This window comes from Colobus angolensis, unplaced genomic scaffold, assembly GCF_000951035.1.
Source record: "Colobus angolensis palliatus isolate OR3802 unplaced genomic scaffold, Cang.pa_1.0 Scaffold161, whole genome shotgun sequence".
NCBI classification, from domain to species: domain Eukaryota; kingdom Metazoa; phylum Chordata; class Mammalia; order Primates; family Cercopithecidae; genus Colobus; species Colobus angolensis.
In genome coordinates, this window is record NW_012114722.1 from 3,085,926 (window position 1) to 3,110,528 (window position 24,603).

General features: G+C 37.1%; 1 protein-coding gene across 4 annotated transcripts in view; it reads right to left on the minus strand.

Moving 5' to 3' along the window:
• Positions 1–24,603, minus strand: part of DIAPH2 (diaphanous-related formin 2) — a 940,316-nt gene that overhangs the window by 118,271 nt on the left and 797,442 nt on the right. For 2 of the 4 annotated variants that reach the window (XM_011937273.1, XM_011937271.1), the window contains one exon: positions 20,619–20,757. The exons of the other annotated variants lie outside the window; for them this stretch is intronic. In XM_011937273.1, coding sequence (XP_011792663.1) covers positions 20,708–20,757 — 50 coding nt within the window. In that variant the 3' untranslated portion in view covers positions 20,619–20,707. Of the gene's footprint in view, positions 1–20,618; positions 20,758–24,603 lie in introns of those variants that run through there. 4 annotated transcript variants of the gene reach the window in all.

Sequence of the window (24,603 nt, forward strand, 5' to 3'; positions counted from 1 at the left end):
AAATGAAAATTCAACATACCAAAAGTTATGAGATAGAGCAAAAGCAATTCTAAGAGGGATATTTATATTTATTCTAAGAGGGATATTTTAATGCCTACATTAAAAAAGTAGAAAGATCGCAAATAAACAATCTAATGTTATACCTCAAGGAGCTAGAAAAAGAACATATTTAGGAGAAGCCCAACATTAGCAGAAGAAAGGAAATAACAAAGGTTAGAGCCAAAATAAATGAAATAGAGAATAGAAAAACAAGAGAAAAAAATCAATGAAACAGAAAATTGTTTTTTTTCTGAAAATATAAACAAAATGGAAAAATGCTTATACTAAAAAAAAAAAAAAGATTCAAAATCAGAAATGAAAGATGAGACATTAGAACTGATGCCACAGAAATAAACAGGATCAGATGAGACTACTATAAAGAATTATACACCAACAAATTGGATAATCTCGAAGCAATGGTTATATTCATAGAAATATACAACCTACCAAGGGTAAATCATGATGAAATGGAAAATTTAAACAGACCAATAACAAACAAGGAGGCTGAATCAGTAATCAAAAACCTCCCCAAAAAGAAAAATCCATTAGATGGTGTCAGTAGTGAATTTTATCAAACATTTAAGGAAGAATTAACCCCAACACTTTTTAAAGACTTTAAGAGAGTACACTTTGAAACTCATTTTATCAAGCCAGCATTACCCTAATACAAAGTCACAGACACTACAAGAAAACTACAGACCAGTATCTTCGATGAAAACAGATGTGAAAATCCCCAAGAAAATATTAGCAAACTGAATTCAACACTAAGTTCTAAAAAAATCATACATCATGATCAAATGGGACTTATCCCTAATATGTGAGGATGGCTTGAACATATGCAAATCAACTAATGTGCTACACCACATTAATAGAATGAAGGATAAAAATCACACAAGCATCCCAATAGATGCAGAAAAAGCATTTGACAAAATTCAACACCTTTCCATGATAAACACTATCAATACATTAGATATACAAGGAATTTACCTCAACACAATTAAGGCCATATATGAAAGCCCACTGCTAATATCAAACTAATGATAAAACCCAAAGTTTTTCTTCTCATATCAGGAAAAGAAAAGAATGCCCACCCTCACCATTTATATTCAAGATAGTACTGGAAGCTCTAGCTGGAGCAACAAGACCAAGAAAAAAAAAAAAAAGACATTACAATTGGGAGAAGAAAAAAGAAGTAAAACTATCTCTGTTTGCAGAAACATGATCTTATATAGAGAAAACCCTAAATATTCCACAAAAAGCTGTTAAAACTAATTTAAAAATTCAGCAAAGTTGCACGATAAAAAATCAACATGCAAAAATCAATTGAATTTCTATATATTAACAATAAACTACTCAAAACAAAACTGAGAAAGCAATCCCATTTCCATAGTATTACAAAGAATGAAATACTTAGGAATACATTTAACCAAGGAGGTGAAAGACTTGTACAGCGAAAACTACATAAAGTTGATGAAACAAATTAAAGACAACATATATAAATGAAAAGATATTCAGTGAAAGACTTAATATTGTTAAAATGTCCATACTACTTAACATAATAGATTCAATGCAATCCCTTTAAATGTCCCAATGGCATTTTTCAGGGAAATAGAAAAACCCATCGTAAAATTCATAACTACAAAAGACCATGAATAGCCAAAGAAATCTTGAGAAAGAAGAACATGGCTGGATTCGCCACACTTCTTTATTTTAAAATGTATCACAAACCTTCAGCAATTAAAACAATATGGGACTGACATAAAAACAGACATGTAGACCAAGGAAAGAGAATAGAGAGCCTAGAAATAAATCCATGCATGTATGGTCAACTGATCTTTGTATGGGGTGCCAGGAACACACAATGAGAAAAGGAAAGTCTCTTCAACAAATGGTAGTGGGAAAATTGGATATGGACATACAACAGAATGAAATTGGACCTTCATCCCACATTATATATAAGAATCAACTAAAAATGAGTTAAAGATTTAAAAATAAGACCTAAACCTACAAAACTCCTTGAAGAAAACAAAGGGGAAAAGCATCATGGTATTGGTCTGAGCAATGATTTCTTGAATATGACACCAAAAGCATAAGCAACAAAAGCAAAAACACAGTGAGATTACATAAAACTAAAGAGCTTCTGTACAGCAAACAATCAAAATGAAAAGGCAATTTACAAAAATGGGAGAAAATATTTGCTAGCTGCATATCTGATAAAGGGCTATTATCCAAAATATATCAAAATACATAAGGAACTCAAATAACTCAAGATCAAAAAAAAAAAAACGAAACAGCTGGGTGCGGTGGCTCATGGCTGTAATTTTAGCACTTTGGGAGGCCAAGGTGGGCAGATTACCTGAGGTCGGGAGGTCGAGACCAGCCTGACCAACATGCAGAAACCCCATCTCTACTAAAAATACAAAATTAGCTGGGCGTGGTGGCGCATGCCTGTAATCCCAGCTACTCAGGAGGCTGAGGCAGAAGAATCGCTTGAACCTGGGAGGCAGAGGTTGTGGTGAACAGACATTGTGCCATTGCACTCCAGCCTGGGTAACAAGGGCGAAACGCCATCTCAAACACAAAATAAAAAACAAAAAACTCCCAAATAGCTAGTTTAAAAAATAAGGAAAGGTTTTGAATAGACATTTCTCCAAAGTAGACATACAAATGGCCAACAGGTATGTGAAAAGATGCTCAACATCACTAATCAAGGAAATGCAAATCAAAAACTACAGTGAGATGTTACCTCACCCCAGTTAGGATGTCTACTATTTAACAACAACAACAAAAAGTAACAGGCATTGTTAAGGATGTGAAAAGGTAACAAGCACTGTTAAGGATGTGAAGAAATTGGAACCCTTATACAACTGTTAGTGGGAGTGTAAAATGATGCAGCCATTATGGAAAACAGTATGAAGCTTCCTCAGAAAATTAAAAACAGACTTACCAGATGATTCAGTAATCCCTCTTCTGGGCATATGTCCAAAAGAATTGAGGCCGGGCACGGTGGCTCACGCCTGTAATCCCAGCACTTTGGGAGGCCAAGGCAGGCAGATCACAAGGTCAGGAGATTGAGACCATCCTGGCTAACACGGTGAAACCCTGTCTCTACTAAAGATACAAAAAATTAGCAGGGTGTGGTGGCACGTGCCTGTAATCCCAGCTACTCAGGAGGCGGAGGCAGGAGAATCGCTTGAACCCAGGAGGTGGAGGTTACAGTGAGCCGAGATTGTGCCACTGCACTCCAGCATGGGTGACAGAGCAGGACTCTGTCTCAAAAAAAAATTGAAAGCGGGATCTCAAAGAGATATCTGCACTCCCAAGTTCACTGCAGCATTATTCACAACAGCCAAGATAGGGAAAGAATCCAAATGTCCATCGATGAATGAATAGAGTAAATGGAGTAAATGTGGTATGTACATACAATGGAATATGATTCAGCCTTAAACAAAGAAATCCTGCCATATGTGACAACATGGTTGAACCTGGAGACATATGCTAAGTGAATTAAGACAGGCACAGAAAGACTCATATTGTGGGATTCCACGTTTATGAGCTATTTAAAATAGTCAAACTCATAGAAACAGAGTAGAATGGTGGTTGCCAGGGTCTCGGGAGAAGGAGGAGTGGGGAGTTGCTGTTCAACAGGTATAAAGTTTCATTTGTGCACGATGAATGAATTCTACAGATCTGTTGTATGGCATAGTGCCTATAGTTAACAATATTGTATTGTGCACTTAAAGATTTGATAAGAGGGTAGATCTCTTGTTTTCCTCCTACAACCAAAAAACAAATATAGCCAAATTTTTAAAAAGGAAAAATAAACAACAGCTTGATGTTTCTGAGAGGTAAACAAGTGACTACCTACTTGCACCAGGCTAGTAGGCATATATGTAGTATATGAATAGTTCCGGCTAAACAGTATGTGTAAATATATCACTAGCAATAAAATCAAGCTCTATGAGTAATTTTTAGTCAATGCTTAGAATGGCCACAGGTAGCACACCAGGAAATGGCTAGGAAGTGCTCCCACTGCCTGGGTAATTTTATAAGTCATTTGTAACATATATACTGTTTAGGTAACAGATAAACCCTAGGTTAGGTTTATCTTTCATTTCTTATATCTCTTTTTCTCTAGCACGAGAATCCAAAAAGGACTTAGAGAACACTGGTACAAAGAAGGATGTATCAAAAACAAATTTTACTCTTTTGGTCTAGAGTAACTTTAGAGGATAAGTTTAGGACACTAAAACCATAGGTGTGCTGGAAGTTCCATAATTGACTTTCAAATGCTATCTTCCAGTAGTCAAAACTACTCATTTGCTTAAGTTAAGGAGCATATAACATTGCAATTGAATAATAATTGTGAAAGACATTGCCATTTCCATCAATATTTTTGTTTTAAATTACTCCAGGTATCTTGTGTATTTCTTTTCTTCTGCATTTTTTTTTTTAAGAGAAGAAGCCCAGATTAAATACAGTTTATTTTTCTTGAAAAGAAACGCTGATCTCTATTCATAGCCTGTTAATGCTATTATCTCTTTTTTTTTTTCCTTTCGGTACACACAGAGGAAGGGAGGGGAGGGGTGTAAGGGAAGGGAGTGTTACAAAGACTTTTTTGTAGAAGTGGGTTTTTTTGCACCTTCAATTACCTCATGGCAGGTGCAAGGACCACATTGTGCTCTCTTGAGGACAAAAGTGGCAATCTGTACTTACAAATACATGATCATATCAGTAAAAATGAGGCCATGCTGAAAATTTGCCCCGAGATGTTTAAAGGACACTGAGTTTTGACTCAAATTTACACATAAGTCAATGCCAAATGACAAATTTCAAGCTTCACAAGTTCAGACATTGATCAGGGAATTGGAGCTTCAAAGCCACAAAGCTGAAAGCTTTTGGACCAAGGAATATTCAACAAAAGCTGTGTAAAAATGCATCAATGCAGTCTGATCACCTCAAGCAAAAATCAGCAAGGCACAACAATGAAGAATTCAAATTTAATCTATCTTTTGGATTTCCTTGGAAAATGAGAATACAATCACGGTCAAAAGTTGATAACATTTTCAAATGACTTTCAGTCCATTTGAATAGGTATGAAATAATACCATTTGTTTGTGCAGCATTTAGTTTACAAATCCTTCCTGGATACGTTACCACATTTATTTTCACTTCAAGGCTGTGAGGTGGGGCAAATATAATTATCCTCATTTTATAGATGGGGGCACTGAGGGTAAGAGGTCTGTCTGAAGTAACAGAGCTAGTAAGTTTTGGGATTCGATTTTTTTTTTTTAATCTAGTGATCTTTTCTCTATTTTAGTCTATGAAGACAAAGAATCCGTCAGTTTAGACGTGGCATTATTTGATGAATTATCTTTGGGTGTGAGACAGGTGGGGCTACTAGTCACACTGTGAATTGCTTTTGGTATGTACAGTACCACATTGACATCCCAGGCATTTTTCCCGCTCATTCATCAAGTTCAGCACCTAAATGCTCTTTAATTACACATTCACCTGTGCATAATGTATATATCTAGTTATCTACATAGAGTTGGTATTAATAAGAATGTTCTGCTCTATGCCAGTAAGCACGTGCTACTACTTTAGTTTAAAATAGTTTTGCTTCCCCACTGGGTAAGATGAAGTGACAGGGATGATGTTTAATCTTTTCTTTTTTTTTTTTTTTTTTTCTCACTCTGTCACCAGGCTGGAGTGCAGTGGCGCGATCTCGGCTCACTGCAACCTCTGCCTCCCAGGTTCAAGCGATTCTCCTGCCTCAGCCACCTGAGTAGCTGGGACTACAGGCACGTGCCACCACGCCCGGCTAATTTATTGTATTTTTAGTAGAGACGGGGTTTCACCGTGTTAGCCAGGATGGTCTCGATCTCCTGACCTTGTGATCTGCCCACCTCGGCCTCCCAAAGTGCTGGGCTTACAGGCGTGAGCCACCACGCCTGGCCTGATGTTTAATCTTATACATTCTTGAGACATGAAAAAGTACTCTCTATGTTAATATAAAATTGAAATAGAAACTATTCTTTACAGGGAGGCAGTATGAACAACCCATAGAAAAGAACCTATTTCTAAATCACAAAAGATAAACAATATCAATCATACTGACTATGTATTGATATTAGAATCAACAGCTACTGTGCTGTTTTATATTCATTATCTTATTTAATTCTCAGAACAACCCTAGTAGGTAGGCATTGTTACATACATTTCATGGATGAGGAAATCAAGTTTTAGAAAAGATAGATAATTGGCCTAAGTTTACACAACTAGTAATGGTAAAAACGGAATTAGATTCCAGTTGATGTAATTAAATATTGCTCTTTAATTATTATGTCTCTGGAAGTCAAACTTCAGTAGTAAGTAGAAAAGTGATCTGAGCACTTGTTAAAATGTGAATTCCTGAGCACTATATACTGTGATTCAAGACCTGGGGTGGGGTCTGATAATCTAAATTTAAAAAGAATTTATGATTGATATATAGTAACTATATATATTTATGGGGTACAACGTGATGTTTTCATATACGTATACATTGTATAATGAATTTTAGTAAGTTTCCCAGGTAATTCTCATGATTTTTTAAAAAGATTTTCAGAAATACTGTCATGCATTATACCGATAGCTAACACTGTTTCCTCCATATTAATTTTGTATGAATCTTTTAAAAATAAGTCATACATTTGAGGGCTTTGGTTGTTGTTGTTGTTTTAACCCAGAAAGCTTAATGTCTCACTGTAGCTGAGAACCTTACCAGGAAAACAGAAATTGTGATGTGAAGGTATTGCTATTTGCATAACAGCTGCTTATGTATGACACATTCAATGAGGCCAAACAACAGGCTTTCTCTGTAGGTATAAGTAGAGGCAGCTAGCTAGGTACGTAAACGAAGAAAGGAAAAATGAAGATAGAAGGGAGAGGGAAGAAAAGAGAGAAAGGCAGCAAAGTTAAAGGACTGGTCTACTTTTGAACACAAGTACATTTCTCTCAAAAGACAATCAGGTTCTGATTAAAATTTGTGTTTTGACAGCTATGTCTTTTATCTGGTTTGTTTAGGTTCTTAAATGGAATGACAGGGCACACAATCCAATTGGCAGTTGTGATTAAGAGGTCAGGCAGTGAATTCAGTACTTTAAAAAACTCTTTCTCTCTCTCTCTCTCTTTTGCCCCCTTCAACTGGCACTTTAGTCTCCTAACTTATTCATATCAGCAGGAAGCAATGGCTGAACACCAACCTCTACGCAAATCTAAGGACAAGCTTCATTATTACCTATTGCTTCAAGGAAATAAATTCAGTGATGTTTAGATAATCCAGGCACATATATAGCTTTTCAGTCTCAATTATTGTTTTCTTTTTCTCCTTCTGAACTATCAATCTAGTATGAAAAGCTTAAAAATTAAAAGGCTTTTTAGAAAAGAAATCACTTTTGTCTCTATATAAAAGAAGAGCAAAAAAGGTACTCCCTAAGGACAGAGTCTGTTAAAAATCAGATTATTTCCACCACACTCCCCTATTATTCACTTGTCAGTAAAATATGTCCTCTCATTGTCTTGGTTTGAATGCCTATTTTTATCTGACTGGAGCTATATGGTCATTTTTGTATTTATTACTAAGTTCTTTAGGTTTCTACTCCCCCCACCCTAGAGCATGTTTTTCTGCTCTTAAAAACTGGGCCACATGCCTCTGAGGAGAAAGTAGTGCATTATTTCATTCCCACCTTTTCTTCTTTTTTGGCATCTCTGAGGCTGCTATGCCCAGAAGTGCTTCCACTCAAGCTGGACCATCAAATCAATTATCACAGCAGTCTGCTTTCTAAATATGAATGGCAATGAATGACAACAGGAAAGGCAAACTTTCAACTTTGATTTGTCATTGGTAATGCAAATCTTTTTTTTTTTTTTTTTTTCCTTTTTGGTTCCCTCCTCTTTTCCTTTTCTATCTCTCTCAATTTCTCCCCGTCTCTCCCTCTCAATCTCTGTCCCTCATAGATGTTTGAGAGTCCAGCCATTTGGCCAAATTCTCCCCCCTGCTGTTGGCAGCTGCATTGTATCAAATCTTCAAATGAAAGCTTCACCTTTGTGAGTCAAAGTCACAAGAGAAAAATGGTATGGGGAGCCATTATTGCTATAAAATCTCTTTCTGCTAACCTTTGAGCCTGATTATTCCTGCATCTGAAGAAGCACAACAATGTTGCATCCTTATTCATTTGGGCTGTTTAAAATTCTTGCCTGCTCCAGTATTTGAAGCTTCAATTGTTTTGTGCTTAATGTTGCTCATTTCATATCAAGTTCTTGGTTATGTGAAATACTTTAATTTTTAAAATGTTATTATATCCTAGCTGTTTAAAAAGATTGAGAATGCCATAAAGAGAGAGACTGGTTTAAGCAAACCATAACTAGCTTTCACAATGCTGTATGTGGTCATTAATCCATCACTTTTGTGAGGATGTCTGCAATTTCTAGTATACTTAGTGCTTTACGTTTCTTTTCTCAAGCTGACAGCAATTCTTTTCATTGGCCAAAGATGCCACACTTTTACCAGTTATATTTATAAATATTACTTTAAAAAATGAGTTCAAAGCAGTAACATCACTTGAAAATAACAGGCAAGAGAATAAATTATGCCAACCACTGTTAACCAGAAATTCTGTGCCAGAGTCTTAGAATATATTGTCTTCATTTAGTCAAATAATGATGAGTTGTGGAAGGCTGTGCCTAGAGCCAATTTAACTGGTGAATTAAGGTGTCGGCTCTGTCAAAATTAGTCAACCATCATTGAAAAATACTCAACTACAAACTACTTTATGACATGCATACACTGTTTTTCATGGGGGTGGGGGCAGTAGGGAGTAGAGATACAAAAGAGCATGAATTATAATTCCTATTCTCTAGAATCTCATTGAGGAGATAATGACAAAGACTCTCTTCTTTGACCAAACTTTAGTCAGATTCTTCAGAGCTCCCTTTTTAACTAGACCCAAACTTAGGCTCTGTCCTTGGCTCATTTAGTCCTGTTTTAGCAAAAATACTACTGGGTTAGTTTAGTGCAGATCCCCCACCATGGGTATCTTATCATCTTGGTCTGACTTCAGCAAGAATCCTGTCAAGTCAGTTTAGCTGGAATGCCCATAGGCCTGATGTTTCCTCTTAGTAATTTTCTATCAATCGCCCCACACCCTGGTTCATGGCTATAAATGTCCACTTGGTACTTCTTGTGTTTGGAGTTAAGCTTAATCTCACTACCGTACTACAAAATTCTACTGTAGTAGTCCCTCTGAATGAAGTCTGCCTTACCGTCTTTATCAAGTGTCATAATAATTTTTTCTTTAACAATAAGACACACAGATATAAAAACAAAACTATAATATAGGGTACTTTTTGCTAAGTGTCAACAGAACTACACAGAGAGTATAAGTTATGTAATTGCAGCAAGCAGATTACTTCAAAATGGGGGATTCAACGAAGCCTTGATGAGGTAGATGGGATCGGAGCTATGCATGGTGAAAGCCTGGGTGAAGTTTTCATAGTTAGAAAGTAAGAGAGAGGTTATTCCCAATGGGCGAGGAAACAGCTTAAATTGATCTACACATTGTTTCTTTGGAAATATTATTTCTGAGCTCAAAATTCTTTAGCATCTAACTTTATAAATGGTTAAAAAAAAAGGGACAAAAGAAACATGCATAAGGTAGAAGAGGGTAGTCAATAATGGATGACCATTCTAAGAAACAGTCTTTCTGCAGCTTACTCTTAGGCTTGTGGGTATGATATGCTGGGTCAAAGGTGACTCACAAGGAATCAGTAATAATTATAACAAATGTGATCCTAATTCAGGCTGATCAGGGTTTGTATAAGATCGGTCCTGATCTCGTAAGGAATGGTGAGTTGCTCCAAAGATCTTAATGTTCTATTACTATCTAGATTTACATTTTATAAAATATGAAGACATCCTAGACTGAAAGTAGATGTCCTAGAGTAGTTGCAAGCTATGACTGTTTCAGTCCAGAGCTGTATGTATTCTTTGGGGACTTTTCCTAGGCCAGTGTCCACATCTTCTGTATTAGTTTCCTAGGTCTGCTGTAATAAATTACGACAGACTGGGTGACTTACAACAACAGAAATGTATTCTCTCGCAGTTCTGGATACAAGAATTCTGAAGTTAGGGTACAGGCAGGGTTGGTTCTTTTGAAGGTTCTGATGGAGAATTTGTTGCACTTCTCTCTCCTAGCTTTTTACGGTAACCATCAATCCTTGGGATTCCTTGGCAGCTGCATAACTCCAATCTATGCTTCCACAGTTACGTGGCATTCTCCCTGTGTATCTTTGTGTTCCACATGGCCTACTTATAAGGACACCAGTCATTGGATTTAGGGTGCACCCTAATCCAGTATGACCATATCTTAACTTGATTACATTTTCAAAGCCTCCAATCACAAACAAGGTCCTATTCACAAATACTGGGGATTAGGACTTAAACATAACTTTTTGGGTGACAATTCAACCCATAACTCTTTCATAGCCTATTATTAAAGTACTGTTTTCCTAAATGGGGTTACATAATTCCATCCCAATGGTTCATTTCCCAGAATGTTTTTTTCCTTTTGAAACAAGCAAGTTCATATAACATCTACACCTAATAATCTGACTTTCAACTAAAATGGGATGTCTAATTTCTAATTGAGTTTAGTACATATTAGAGCTGTCTTCAAAATCTACTTCACATAGTGAAAGCAAGGTAGTACAGTCAAAGTTACATTAGACCCTGTGGGAAGATTAAAAAAATGATAAAAAAAAAATTGGCTCCTACTCTCATATAGTTTACAGCCTTGAGATTTCACAGCATAGAATGTTCGCAACGGAAGGGATCATAAAGATCATCTATTCTAAACCATTCATTTTGCAGATGAGACCTTTGAGGCCCAGTGAGGTTAACTAATTTGCCCAGGGCTCACAAAGTTAATTGGGGAAATAGAACATGCAAGGGAAACAAATGAAGGGCACAATTTTAAAGAAATCCAGCTACTCTTCTGCTTTTGTGTATGAGGTACACAGTGAATGCTGATGATGTGACATAGAGATTAGATCGAAGTCTGGCAGTCAAGAGCAATTTCTGGAGTAGATGCCAAGGCTCTTCATCTCCTTTGCTGTCATCTCTGTAGCCTCTCAGAAAGCAAAATAACTTCCTGACCTTTCTTTTCCTGGGGCATGGGCTTAACTCAAGTTTCAGTTGTCTGGGGAAGTAACACCTTTAGAGTAGAAAGCACAAGGCTGTGCTGCTATGCCTCTTGTAATTCTCTGATGAAGATAAACTAATGGTGGAGAAGTAGCCCTCAGGGTGGGTGGGGTCGGGAAGAAAGGATTCAGGAGTTATAGATTTGCTATAGATAAGACAACTGTGATGCACAGTTCACTCTTTCCGGTTTCAAAAAGGAAACATGTAGTATAACCGATTTTGAAGGGGGAAAAAAAGGGTAAATTGCCTACTTCAAAGACAACCAATTGCTGGAATAGCTTTCAAGTCAGTTTGTAAGTCAAAGCTCTTCTTTCCTTTCTCCTTTCACAGAAAATGTCTGATATATCGAAAAAATAAAAAACAAAACACAAAAAACAAACAAACAAAAAAACCAAAAAACTACTATTAATGGAATTAAAAACAACCAACCACTGGAGTTAAAGAACAATGAGGTACCATGGCCTTCTATCATAACCTAACTAAAGATTTAAAAGAACAACAAAGAAACTGAAAAAAAATGGTAAGAAATTACGGGAAGAAACCAAGATTTTGCATATCTGTTTATTTTTCAACTGGCATTGAATCATCATCAACTGAGCCTACTTTCTTTGAATTAATGGAACTAACATTTAATCTGACTTGCCTAATATGGGGATAGGCTTACTTCTTTCTTATAAAATGTACAAGATTTAAAATTAAAGTAGAAAAGCATCACTTTCCAAGCCTACTATTTTGGGATGCAGTGAACAATTAACTATGTTTCTACCAATGTATTCAAAATTTCATACAAAATATTCTTTACATAATTACATTTCTTAGAGCTAACTGTTTAAGAACTGCAATTTCAAATTAGGTGATTTCAAGTATACCTAGATGTGAATTAACACAAATTTTAGCATCATCAGCTTGAAAACAGAGCTTCAAAGAAACCAAGTAACATGTTATAGATTAACATAAACAAATTTACATAATCAGAGATTCAAAGACATAGTAAAATGTCATATTTTCTTTGGGGTTTTGAAAAAGAATAAAATTTGACACATAATGCATTATAAGGATCACCTCCATGGATGTCTAAGTATAGAATAGAATTTTTGGCTTTACTAGCAAGAAGAATTACAAATTGAATGTGTTGAGTGTATGCATATCACGCTTTTATGGGGATGACTACACAATTGTGACAATAGCAAAAAACTAACTCTCATGAAATGATCCTCCTTATAAGAAACTTACAATGCAAGCTAACTTTGGAAAACTCCGCAAATGAATTAGTAACTAGAAGAGTCACTCTTCCACTTATTACTGACTTATGCCTGGAGAGCTGAGTTTTTTGTCATTTATGATATGGCTGAGAAGAAGAGCTCTTTAGTGTTTTTTTCATTAGAAACTTCATGAAGATCTGTAATTGGACAAGTACCCATTACCTAGGCATTAAATACATTCTTTAGTAGTCCCCACACTTTACTTCATTAGTCAAACACACACACACAAATCAATGCAAGATTTCAATAAGAAATTTATAGGGAAATATAATTTCACATGATAGTTTGTCTCACTATACTTCAATTTAGTAATTATTTGATTTACCTTCTAAAAACTGTAGAGCTGATTCACTTGTGTAACTTTTTCTTTCTAATACAATAGATTATTTAAACTAAAAAGGATATGTGTGTGTGTATATATGTACACACACACACACACACATATATTTTTTTAGATAGAGTCTTGCTCTGTTACCCAGGTTGGAGTGCAATGGCACAATCTCGGCTCACTGCAACCCCTGCCTCCCAGGTTCAAGTGATTCTCCTGCCTCAGCCTCCAGTGTAGCTGGGATTATAGGCATGTGCCACCATGCCCAGCTAATTTTGTATTTTTAGTACAGAAGGGTTTCACCATGTTGGTCAGGCTGGTCTCGAACTCCTGACCTTAGGTGATCCACCCGCCTGGGCCTCCTAAAGTGCTGGGATTGCAGGTGTGAGTCACAGTATCCGGCCTATATATATTTTTTGGGACAGAGTCTCACTCTGTTGCCCAGGCTGGAGTGCACTTGCACTATCTGTGCTCACTGCAACCTCCACCTCCCAGGTTCAAGCAATTCTCCCTGCCTCAGCCTCCCGAGTAGATGAGATTACAGGGGCCAGCTACCATGCCTGGCTGATTTTTGTATAATTAGTAGAGATGGGGTTTCACCGTGTTGGCCAGGCTGGTCTTGAACTCCTGACTTCAGGCAATCTGCCCACCTTGGCCTCCCAAAGTGCTGGGATTATAGGGGTAAGCCACTGTACCCGGCCATAAAAAGGATATGTGTGTGTATGTGTGTGTGTATATATATATGTTTTTTTTTTTTTTTTTTGAGACGGAGTTCTGCTCTTGTTGCCCAGACTGGAGTGCAATGGCGTAATCTCGGCTCACCACAACCTCCAACTCCCGGCTTCAAGTGATTCTCCTACCTCAGCCTCCTAAGTAGCTGGGATTACAGGCATATGCCACCGCACCTAGCTAATTTTGTATTTTTTTAAGTAGAGATGGGGTTCCTGCATATTGGTCAGGCTGGTCTCGAACTCCCTACCTCGGCCTCCCAAACTGCTGGGATTACAGGCGTGAGCAACCGTGCCGGGCCATGTATATTTTTTAAAACAGTATTACTCATTCAATTGAAAAAATTAATTCTACAGCTCTGGCTTTTTTGAAGTCTTATTTCATACTACAAGTTCTATACAAAAGCACTGTTCACTGTTTAAGCTCTTAAATATTGGTTACATTTCAGAATTTCAGTCCTCAGACCCAGAAGACATGATTTAATTAAGATTAGGCAAGATGCAGACATGTATTGTACACAACGGTGGCAGAAAGGACCTTTAGAGTGCCTCTACCTTTGCTATTTTGCTAACATAAGCCCAGGTGAACTTCACTCATTTTTTATGCAAATCCTTGGCTGGGGAGTGGCTTAAGTGTAAACTTACACTTTCCACCACTAATGTGTTAAGCCATGACTTCTCTTAGCTCCATGTGGAAGGCACAGCTATAATTTATAACCAAATCAAAACACCATAGTCAATTATGGGTATATATTTCATGACTTTAACTAAAATGTGAACATTACTTTTCCAATCTTTATGTTACTGTGATGTGACTTATCTTTAAATAGACTCAAATTAATGAGAAAATATGGACATTTCACTTAGAATGAAGGACTCAGATGATAGGAAATTTGTCTCAAATGTTAATATTAATGTGTTGGGTTCTAACAACACAAAGCTGCAATTAAACTAAATTTTACACATAATATGATGCACGTATGTAGATTTCTAATGTTTTCCTGATGACTCAAGTAGAGTGCTTTATTTTAAAAAAAACTGGTTATGTTGTTCACTTCAGGTTTACAATATTAATGCTATTTTGTGATCAGTTTGGTAAGCCCTACAGTATTTCCCAAAATGACTTATAGATGCAACAATGACAACTATTTTACTTAGCTAACATGATAATTAGAACCTAAACTTGCATTTCAGGTTGCCATATCACCTATACAGAACTGACAACCAGCTATTTTCTTGGCAAATACCTGATTGATGGTTCATTCTTAGCATGCTTGGAGAAACACATTAATAAGATAACCCATGTCTTTTTTCACTCTGTAATATCTACAGATGATCTCTATTTCAGATGACTCTAAGTAGCTAAACACGAAGAAAAAAGAACACCTTTCTGGCTCATTAAGGCAATTGCTCAAGCTGTCATTAGAATTATCTCCCTGAAAATGCAGTACAGGATGCAGCAGGCCTTGTCTGCTGCAGAAACTAATGGCACAGAGCTACCTTTTGACAGCAGGACTAAATTTACATACTTTACATATTCAGTGAGTAAAGGAATAATTTACAATAATCAAATATGCTATGTTTGGGGTATTTTCCCCTCATTTGAAATACACCTGTCTACTTTGTAAGCCTAGTCATCGACAACCGCATAGGAAATGAATTAATTGAGCCAAAGCAAAAAGAGGCCTTTTTTACTTATTTAACCCTACCCATTTTCTATAGGGCAATTGTAAATTACACCTCAGAAGATAAATAGCAAGTCATGCCTGAAAAGATGAGATGCTCTGGTTTTCATCCTCAGACCTGCTAGGCTGACTACCTGTCAGATAAGGCAGCAGCCAGGATTATGCCTTGAAAAGCTGACAAACCAAGATTTTTATCATTAAATCAAACCTGCTGGGTTTAAACTCTGTGAACTTTAATTATCTCATATTTAATTAGAAGAACTAGATTAAACCAAAAGTGGAGGGTGGGGGGAGGTCCTGGCAAAGGAGAATCAAGGAGTTATGGGGGATGAGGAGACTTCATATCCACAAATCAGATTTTCTCATTTCAACAATGCTCATAAAGCAAGGGTTACATTTAGAGGAGATTCAAGGAATGACTGGGCTGCACAATACTAGAAGTTATCTAGTCCATTCCAGAATGATAATCATCTACCCTGTTCTTTATTATTGTTATCATTATTATTATTATTTTATTTTATTTTATTTGAGATGGAGTCATGCTCCGTCACTCAGGCTGGAGTGTGGTGGCGCGATCTCTGCTCACTGCAACCTCTGCTTCCCGGGTTCAAGCGATTCTCCTGTCTCAGCCTCTCGAGTAGCTGAGATTACAGGCACCCACCACCATGCCCGGTTAATTTTTTGTATTTTTAGTCGAGACAGGGTTTCACCATGTCAGCCAGGCTGGTCTCGAACTCCTCACCTCAGTGATCCACCCGCCTCGGCCTCCCAAAGTGCTGGGATCACAGGCGTGAGCCCCGCCCACCTCGGCCTCCCAAAGTGCTGGGATCACAGGCGTGAGCCACCGCGCCTGGCCTTACCCTGTTCTTTAAAATCTCTGCAGGAAGAGGTTCTGCATATTTGAAAAGGTTTAAAACTAATAAGGGCACTATAAGTCAGTTTACCAGACAATCAGAAAATTAAAATTTTTATACTTCAACAACTAAAAGATAAAAATAATCTGTGCTCCAGAGGTTGCTTTTATTACTATTTTTCTTTATGTAAGGCAAGACAGCATAATTAACAGTACTTTCAGAGTATCTTGTTTCATAATAGAATAGAGTCATAAGACAATGAATTATTTAACCAGTAAGTATTCACTGATGATCTATTCCAGCAGTTGGCAAACTTTCTCTGTAAAGGGTCAGCTAGTAAATATTTTAGGCTTTGTGGACCAGAGTCTCTGTCACAATTGCCCAACTCTACTGCTGTAGCCCAAAAGCAGGCATAAATACTATGTAAATGAATAAATGTGGCTATGTTGCAAAAAAATGTATTTATGGAAAGTTGAATTTCATATAATTTTCATGTCACAAAATGTTTTTCTTGTGGTTTTTGAGACAGTCCCTCTGTTGCCTAGGCTAGAGTACAGTGGCACGATCTCTGCTCACTGCAACCTCTGCCTCCTGGGTTCAAGCCATTCTCCTGCCTCAGCCTCCCGAGTAGCTGGGACTACAGGCGCCCACCATCACGCCCGGCTAATTTTTATTTTTTATTTTTTTTTATTTTTTAGCAGAGACGGGGTTTCACCGTGTTAGCCAGGATGGTCTCGATCTCCTCACCTCATGATATACCCGCCTCGGTCTCCTAAAGTGCTGGGATTATAGGCGTGAGCTACCGCGCCCGGCCTACATGGCCACTTTCCATAATGGTTGGGAAAACAAGACAGAAATATTTTTTAAATTGGCAAATAATATAAAGCTGCACATAATAAAGGGCTAAAGTGTGTGGGGATCCCACAGGCTAAAAGAGTCAAGGTATGAGGAAGACATGACTCTATGAGAACTAGAAGAGTCAGAACAGGACGCTTGTAGCAATTAGTTGTACCAGGAAGAACTAGGTGGACTTATATAAGTGGAGAAAAGAAGGAAAGAGCACTCCAGGTGAGATAAATAACATAAACCAGGATAGAGAAATGTGAATTAGCAGGTTGCATTTGGGGGAATGCAGGAGAAAGGCCTAAGCGGAATCAATTGGAGAAATTAATTCAGTCACTCAATAGATAACTATTGATCACTCCTGTGTGTCAAGTATTATGCTAAACATTAGAGATACTGTGATGAGTAAGGCACAATCCTTGCCCTCCATTGCTCACGGTCTTATTAGAAGGACAAACAAGCAAGCAATTATAATACAGGATAAGACGCTTACACTGAGGTGTAAAACTCCCTGGAAATAACTATGGCAATCTAAAAAATTATGTCAATTCTCAACACTCCATTCATTTGCATTTAAGGTAGAGATTTGTGATTTAAACCATAAAGGGAATCCAAGTGCAAAATAAAAATCCCTGTGTGACCCACACAAGGCCTGATTATTTAAATATTCAAACGTAACTGCCTTTCCTAGAGAAACAGCAAAATCACATAAACTTCCATAATCACAATCACTTCACATAAAGTGATTTTAGGAAACCCTTTGAAGATTATAATTTTAAAAGGGATTATTATTTTAATAGCTTGATTCACTGCAACTGGGCATTATGTCATTGGTCCTAACAATGCGCATACACCTATCTGTAAACCTTTTCAGCAATGAGGTAAATTACTATGGAAAAGCCTGAAAGTGTTTTTTCACCAGAGATCTTTAGGAAGAGGATTTATATCTACCTGCATGAGATGGCTCAGGATCAATAATGCCTAGAGCATAGCATGAATTTTCAACTTTTTGATTTGAAATCTCTTAAAAGCATTCCAGTGAATATTTCTAAAAATTATATCACTCATTCCTTAAAAATGTAGTAGTGTTACCACACTTACTTGAGGTAGAACTAAAAATTCAGCTACGAGTGTTTAGAGCACCATGACCAAAGAAAATCGGAAGGAAATCATAAATCTTTTGCATGAGCCCCTAAGGAAAAGGCAACATTGTAAGGAAATAGCATGCAGTATGGAATTAGACAAACTGGTGTTCAGATTCTGATTCAGCCATTCACCAGCTATGACCTTGGCCAAACTACTTAGCTTCTCTAATCTTCCATTCCTTCCCCTGTAAACTTGGGAAAAGAAAACCTAACGCTCAGGAATGTTGTGAAGATGTAATGAGATGGTGTACATATGACACCTAGAACAGCGCCAAGCAAATAATAGGTACTCAAGAAATGTTAAAGTCTTCCATTTTTTCTGTATTTTTCTTTCTTTCTTTTTTGAGACGGAGTTTCAGTCTTGTTGCCCAGTCTGGAGTGCAACGGCGCCACCTTGGCTCACTGCAACCTCCACCTCCCAGGTTCAAGTAATTCTCCTGCCTCAGCCTCCCAAGTAGCTGGGATTACAGGCGCACCACCATGCCCGGCTAATTTTTTGTATTTTTAGTAGAGATGGGGTTTCACCATGTTGGCCAGGCTGGTCTCGAACTCCTGACCTCAGGTGATCCACCTGCCTTGGCCTCCCAAACTGTTGGGATTACAGGCATGAGCCACCATGCCCGGCCCATTCTTTCTTCATTGCCAGTTACAACTCAACTTTTTTAGGCAATGATCTCAAGCAACAGGCACAAAGATGTCATTTGCATGGTAAGTGAGCATAAAAGAGAGAACAGGCCTACCTATGTATGACCTTTCTTCTGTGGTTATTATGGGCAGCATGTTGTGGGTAGTGCGACTTAACAACCAACTCTGCTATAGAAGGTACCTCTTGAACCTCCCCGTCCTCCTGAATCCAAATATGCATCTGCGTTCTCCACTTTCACTGCTTCCTTTTAATGTTCTCTCAGCCATGGACCTCTCCTCAAAAGCCAGGGTCCTTGGTGAGCAGAATAAATAAATGGTGAGAAAGACCAGAGGAAAATATAATTTTCCTAGCGATACCTCCATTTTCTACAATAGTTAAGAAATATTATTTGCTTTTTCTCAGTTCATTTCCAAACTAATTCTCACACCCTTGGAATGCTCTAATACCAATACTGCCACTTGCGAAGAGTATGTCATTCGGGCTTCTCTATACGGCATTAAGATGAGGCTTCCTCAGTAAATAATATATGTGGAAGCTTCTCTGAGCTAGAACAAGCATACCTCTTTTGCGCATAGCAACTCCCATGACCTAGAAGTGCTTCCTGCAGTTATGTTCTTAAGTTGAATATTTCACATGCTTTGGAGCTGAGAGCCAAGAGCCCAGTCTCTTGCATGGTTGTTTTTATTTTTATTTTTTTTCTTAACACAGTCTTGAAATCTTCATTATCTCCAAATATTCTATCCATGTTTGCTACTAAATGTACATGTAGTAGTGCTATTGCCCAATATGATTTCTGAATGGATTAATGATAAAATCAATTTTATATTTCCATGTACACAACTCACAGGATTCTTAAAGTATCTCAATAGTAGAATACCAATAGGTAAAGAAATCACTTTGCTATGAATCATATCTGAAGGACTGTGATCCCATATAGGAACATGTAAATAATCAAGGGTTTAGGTAAATGATATAAACACATTTGCACAAGCCTGAATGCATAAACTTCATACATGCAAAGATAGAAAAATATAAGTGTTACATGAGTTATTTGCAATTATGTCTTAAAACACTCAGGGTATTTCTGAATGTTCAAGTTAATGAAGTTCTTGAAAATATGGATTAATTTAAATATACTAAAATTATATATTACATATATGTATGTGCGTGTGTATGTGTGTACACATGCGCTATATATGGCTAATAACTGGCAAAAAACATGGCTACCCTAGTGGCTTTCGTCTTTATATAACAGTCACTCCAATAATGACTAGTATACATTTTAAAAACACATTCATAGGATAGAGATCATATCTTAGACTGCTTTTGTATCCCGCTTAATGCCTGGCAGAATGTTCTGCACAACACAGTAAGCATACAGTCTTGAATGAAAGCTAGAGATGACCGGGCGCGGTGGCTCACGCCTGCAATCCCAGCACTTTGGGAGGCCGAGACGGGTGGATCACGAGGTCAGGAGAGCGAGAGCATCCTGGCTAACACGGTGAAACCCCGTCTCTACTAAAAATACAAAAAACTAGCCGGGCGTGGTGGCGGGTGCCTGTAGTCCCAGTTACTCCGGAGGCGTAAACCCGGCAGGCGGAGCTTGCAGTGAGCTGAGATCCGGCCACTGCACTCCAGCCTGGGCGACAGAGGGAGACTCCATCTCAAAAAAAAAAAAAGCTAGAAATAGTCATTGTAGACTATGTATCTGTTCTTCCCAAGTCTATATTTTCTTTCCAGGTATATCTATGATTAACCATCATGAAATCGGTATTAAGGGGCAAATAGCATAAATTTTATGAGAAAGCCTTAGGCAGAAATAAAAGAGGACCGGACAAAATGAATATCATGTTTCCACTAGAAACTTTTACTCCTTGATTATCTTAGTCATGTTGTACAATCACCCAATCCTGTTTAAAACGGCACTCAGGCCGTTTATGTAGCTGATCTTGGATTAGCCCTTGTTGCACAGGGATGATTTACCACTGCAGAAAAGAAGAAATAAAGAGAAATATTATTTGAAATGTATGAATAAAAAACCATAATGCACCTAGAACACTGAATAAGACAAAAGCAAAAATAACTCATTTATAATATTGATTTATGATTGTGCTACTGTAACTTGAAAAGAGAATTTCAACAAATTAGGCCACAGATAACACACAAATCTCATATTCATTTCATTAGTTATCATGCAGGTCATGATAAACGTGTCACAAAATAAAGGAATGAACTGGGTACTGCCAGCACTCCATCTCAAGCTGCATTCTTGCTTGTTTCTTTGGAAAGTTGTAAGTTAATGAATAGATGCTACTTTCTATGATACGGATGTCCTTCACTACTCGAATCTATTGAATTCAGCAATGAATACATATTCATGAATGTGCACTCTTCTCAAAACAGGGATTTAGACAGTCTACTCCATTAAACATAAGTTTATTTTTTCTTCCAGGTGTCAGCTAGGAAATCAACATTTTGGTCAGTGGCCTTTTCATAATGTTTGTCCTAATGGATGCCACCTGGAAATAAAATCAACTGATATTTAATAGAGTATATTTTCCAAATTTCCATTCTAGGAAGAGTAGTATTTTAGGAAGAAGTAATTAATTCTAACTATTAGAAATTAACATAGATTTATAAATACAACTGTAGCTGAATCTGGTGCTAATTAAAACAAGAGTTAAACAAAACTATATAATTCACTTTTTATTATACATTCACATTCTATTGATGATGATAATAATTAGAGCCTATGCTATCATCAACTTGATGTTTTCATAGCTATACTGTTTTCTCTTGGTCATCCTACCATGGTTTCTACGTATCTGATGAGGCCAACTGTGTTTTCTGTCAGTCTGTTTCAGTCACCTGTGTTTTGATTTAGTGACTTGCCACATTGATATAATGTTTTACAATCATCTAAACGGTGAATACATATTAACTAATGTTTTAGTGTTAAATGTTCACACAGAACCTAATAAACAGTGCACCTCCAAACCTTCTTGGCTTCCTTTACAAGTAATACGCCATTTTTTTTTTTTTTTTAAAAAAAGACCTTTCAAATATTCTAGTCATGCTCAATCAATAAATACACCAAAATCAAACTTAAATAATAGGTTTTCTAGCTATAAAACAATACACGCTTGACAATATGGAAGAAATACAGGAAATAATTTTGTCAAATTTTGTTAAGCCAAGAAGAATGGGAAACGGGGCGGTAAAGGCCATACGTATGTCAGATTCATATAGTGGTTTCTGTTCTTGATGTTGAGATCAATAAACATCTGAGCACCTTCTATGTTTCCATCACAGTGGTAAGATACTGGGGCTAATGAATATGATGCAAGTCCTTAACTCCTTAAAGATTAATGTACTTTGGACAACCATTCTATCCTATTCATCCTAAGTGACCACAATGATTACTAAGAGCAGCAGTCATGCTCATAGGTGATGGTGGCCAAAGGCTGACATTCGGAACATTACAATGGGCTAATATTCTACTCTCTTGCAAGAGTTGTCTCTTGTATGGACGATATGATGGCAGAAGGGATGCAATGTGGAAAAATCCTAAGTAGAAAAATTTTACTTCTGTTTATTTTTTTAAAAAGTATTCCCCTGACAGCTTGGTCTGATTGACAGCTCTTACAGACTGACCTAATGAACCTTCAGCCTGGGAGCCTTCACACATTGCCTGATAAGCAGTAAACTCAAGTTTTACTGTAGCCATCATCTCCTGAGCCCCAGTGATCTGACTAAAGTGGCATGGCCTCCAAATACAACTGCGAACATTTATTGCAGGCCAATCCCAGCAGGAACGTTGTCAAACTGATTTTTCAGCTTTTATAGTCTCTCTGCAAATCAGCCCAAATCACATTGTTCCAGGTTTAGAGTAAGCATCTAATTGTGTATCCCCATGGTCTCTGCTAGGATTTTGCAAAGGTGTTAAATTCTGGTATATGAAAACATCACAGAGCCACAAGTGCATATGCAAATTATCTGCTTATTCCCCTATAGAGTGTGAAAAATATTTTAAAGTTTTTTTTATAAAACTACTGTTCATCTTATAGCTATTCTATTTGTCTGTTTCTTCCTTACCCATTAGGGCCAGTTTGTAAATGTGTAACAGGGAAGATGAGACAAAAGGCTGGGGCAGGAATGATTCAGGATCGTGATTAACACCAAAGAATATGTCCTGTACAAAGGGAATCCGCAAGTCACATTTAGAGGAATGTCTTCTACATTGTTTATGTTAGGTCTTAAAGTATAATTCCTCAGGAAAAATGCAGAAACCAGGATACTAGTCTACTACAAAGAAGGAAGACTTCGTGCATTTATTTCAAATCTTTGTAAAACAACATCAAAAAGAAATTAGTCTAACTATGACTAGTTTTCTAGAAACAAGAAGTGACTTACTCTGGAATTAAATGAGCATCGTGGGACTGTAATGCATGGAAGCTGTAGTTAACATTTTGAACTTCTGAAACCACTTTCATGGTGGACCTTTCCTATCTCATATTCTCAAATTAAATAAAACATTTGTTGCTCTAAATTTGGGATAAAAGGGTGTGTTCATCAGATTATACTACTTACATAGAATTTGAATTTAGCTTTAAATTGTCCTTCATTCCTCTTTGAAACCAGAATGATGAATCTGGACAGACTAATCTTTTGCAAAAAGTAACCACAGAAATGAAGATACTGCAATCCATAGAAAAAGAAAAAATATCTACAGTATTTTTCACTTCTTACATAAAGCATATTTAATCAAATGTCTTTGAATTTGTCAGCAATACATATAAATATACCTATACACACATATTCTCTCTCTCTCTCAAGCTACTAAGCTACCAAAATAAAGATAGCCTCTAAATGCCAATATAAAACCAGGCAAACACCAATGGATTTGGTAAATCTATTTTGCTGAACCTCAACTACCCCCTCTGAGGCTTTGGCCTGTACTTGCAGCATTACTTTTGCATAACTATGGTAAAACAGCTGCAAGAGCAACAACAAAAACAAAGATTAATTAACTTGGCTGGTTCAGGGGGAGATTTGTGGCAAGGTGTTCTTCCTCTAAAAGCTCTAAATTCATCTAGTTTCCAGTGGGTTCTAAGCATTTCAATCCATATTTTTTTCTATGTGGGCATAAGAAGAGAAGTATACTGACATACTTTGATCCTGGGTCACAGTAGGTGAAACAGATGTGAGACAAAATTCTGCTTTTTTAATACTTCAGTAAAGAGTCCCATCAAATTGTTTCTTAAGTCTCAAACGCCTAACTATAGATTTAACTGGGTATTTGTATCTTGTATACTTTTTAAAATCTTTGATTCTGTACATAATATGAATGATTTTTTAAACAACCTACATATGTTGGTAAGATCTGTCCTCTTCAAGGTAGTTACTTTAGGAGCTACAGAATTAAGCAATGATTCTATCATTGGCAAAAAACATTTGTGAAGTCCTTCTTCGGGATATCTTTACAGTAGGCCTCACTGCCTTTTAACTAGTTTTGATGACAGCAAGTCTTTGACATTTAATAGATTTGAGTTTTAGAAAACAAATATTTCAGAGCCAAATTAATAAGTAACCTGGGTAACTAAGCTGTGCAATACTAAAGTTTGGTTAAACACTAGATGTAACTGAAGAAATGATACTGAATTTCTTCTCTAGCTCAAATTCAAGGTACTGCAGAACATTCATTTGGATAAATAAATTCTGGTTGGGGCCAAGTGTGGTGGCTCATGCTTGTAATCCCAGCACTTTGGGAGGCCGAGGTGAGTGGATCACCTGAGGTCAGGAGTTTGAGACCAGGCTAGGCAACATAGGGA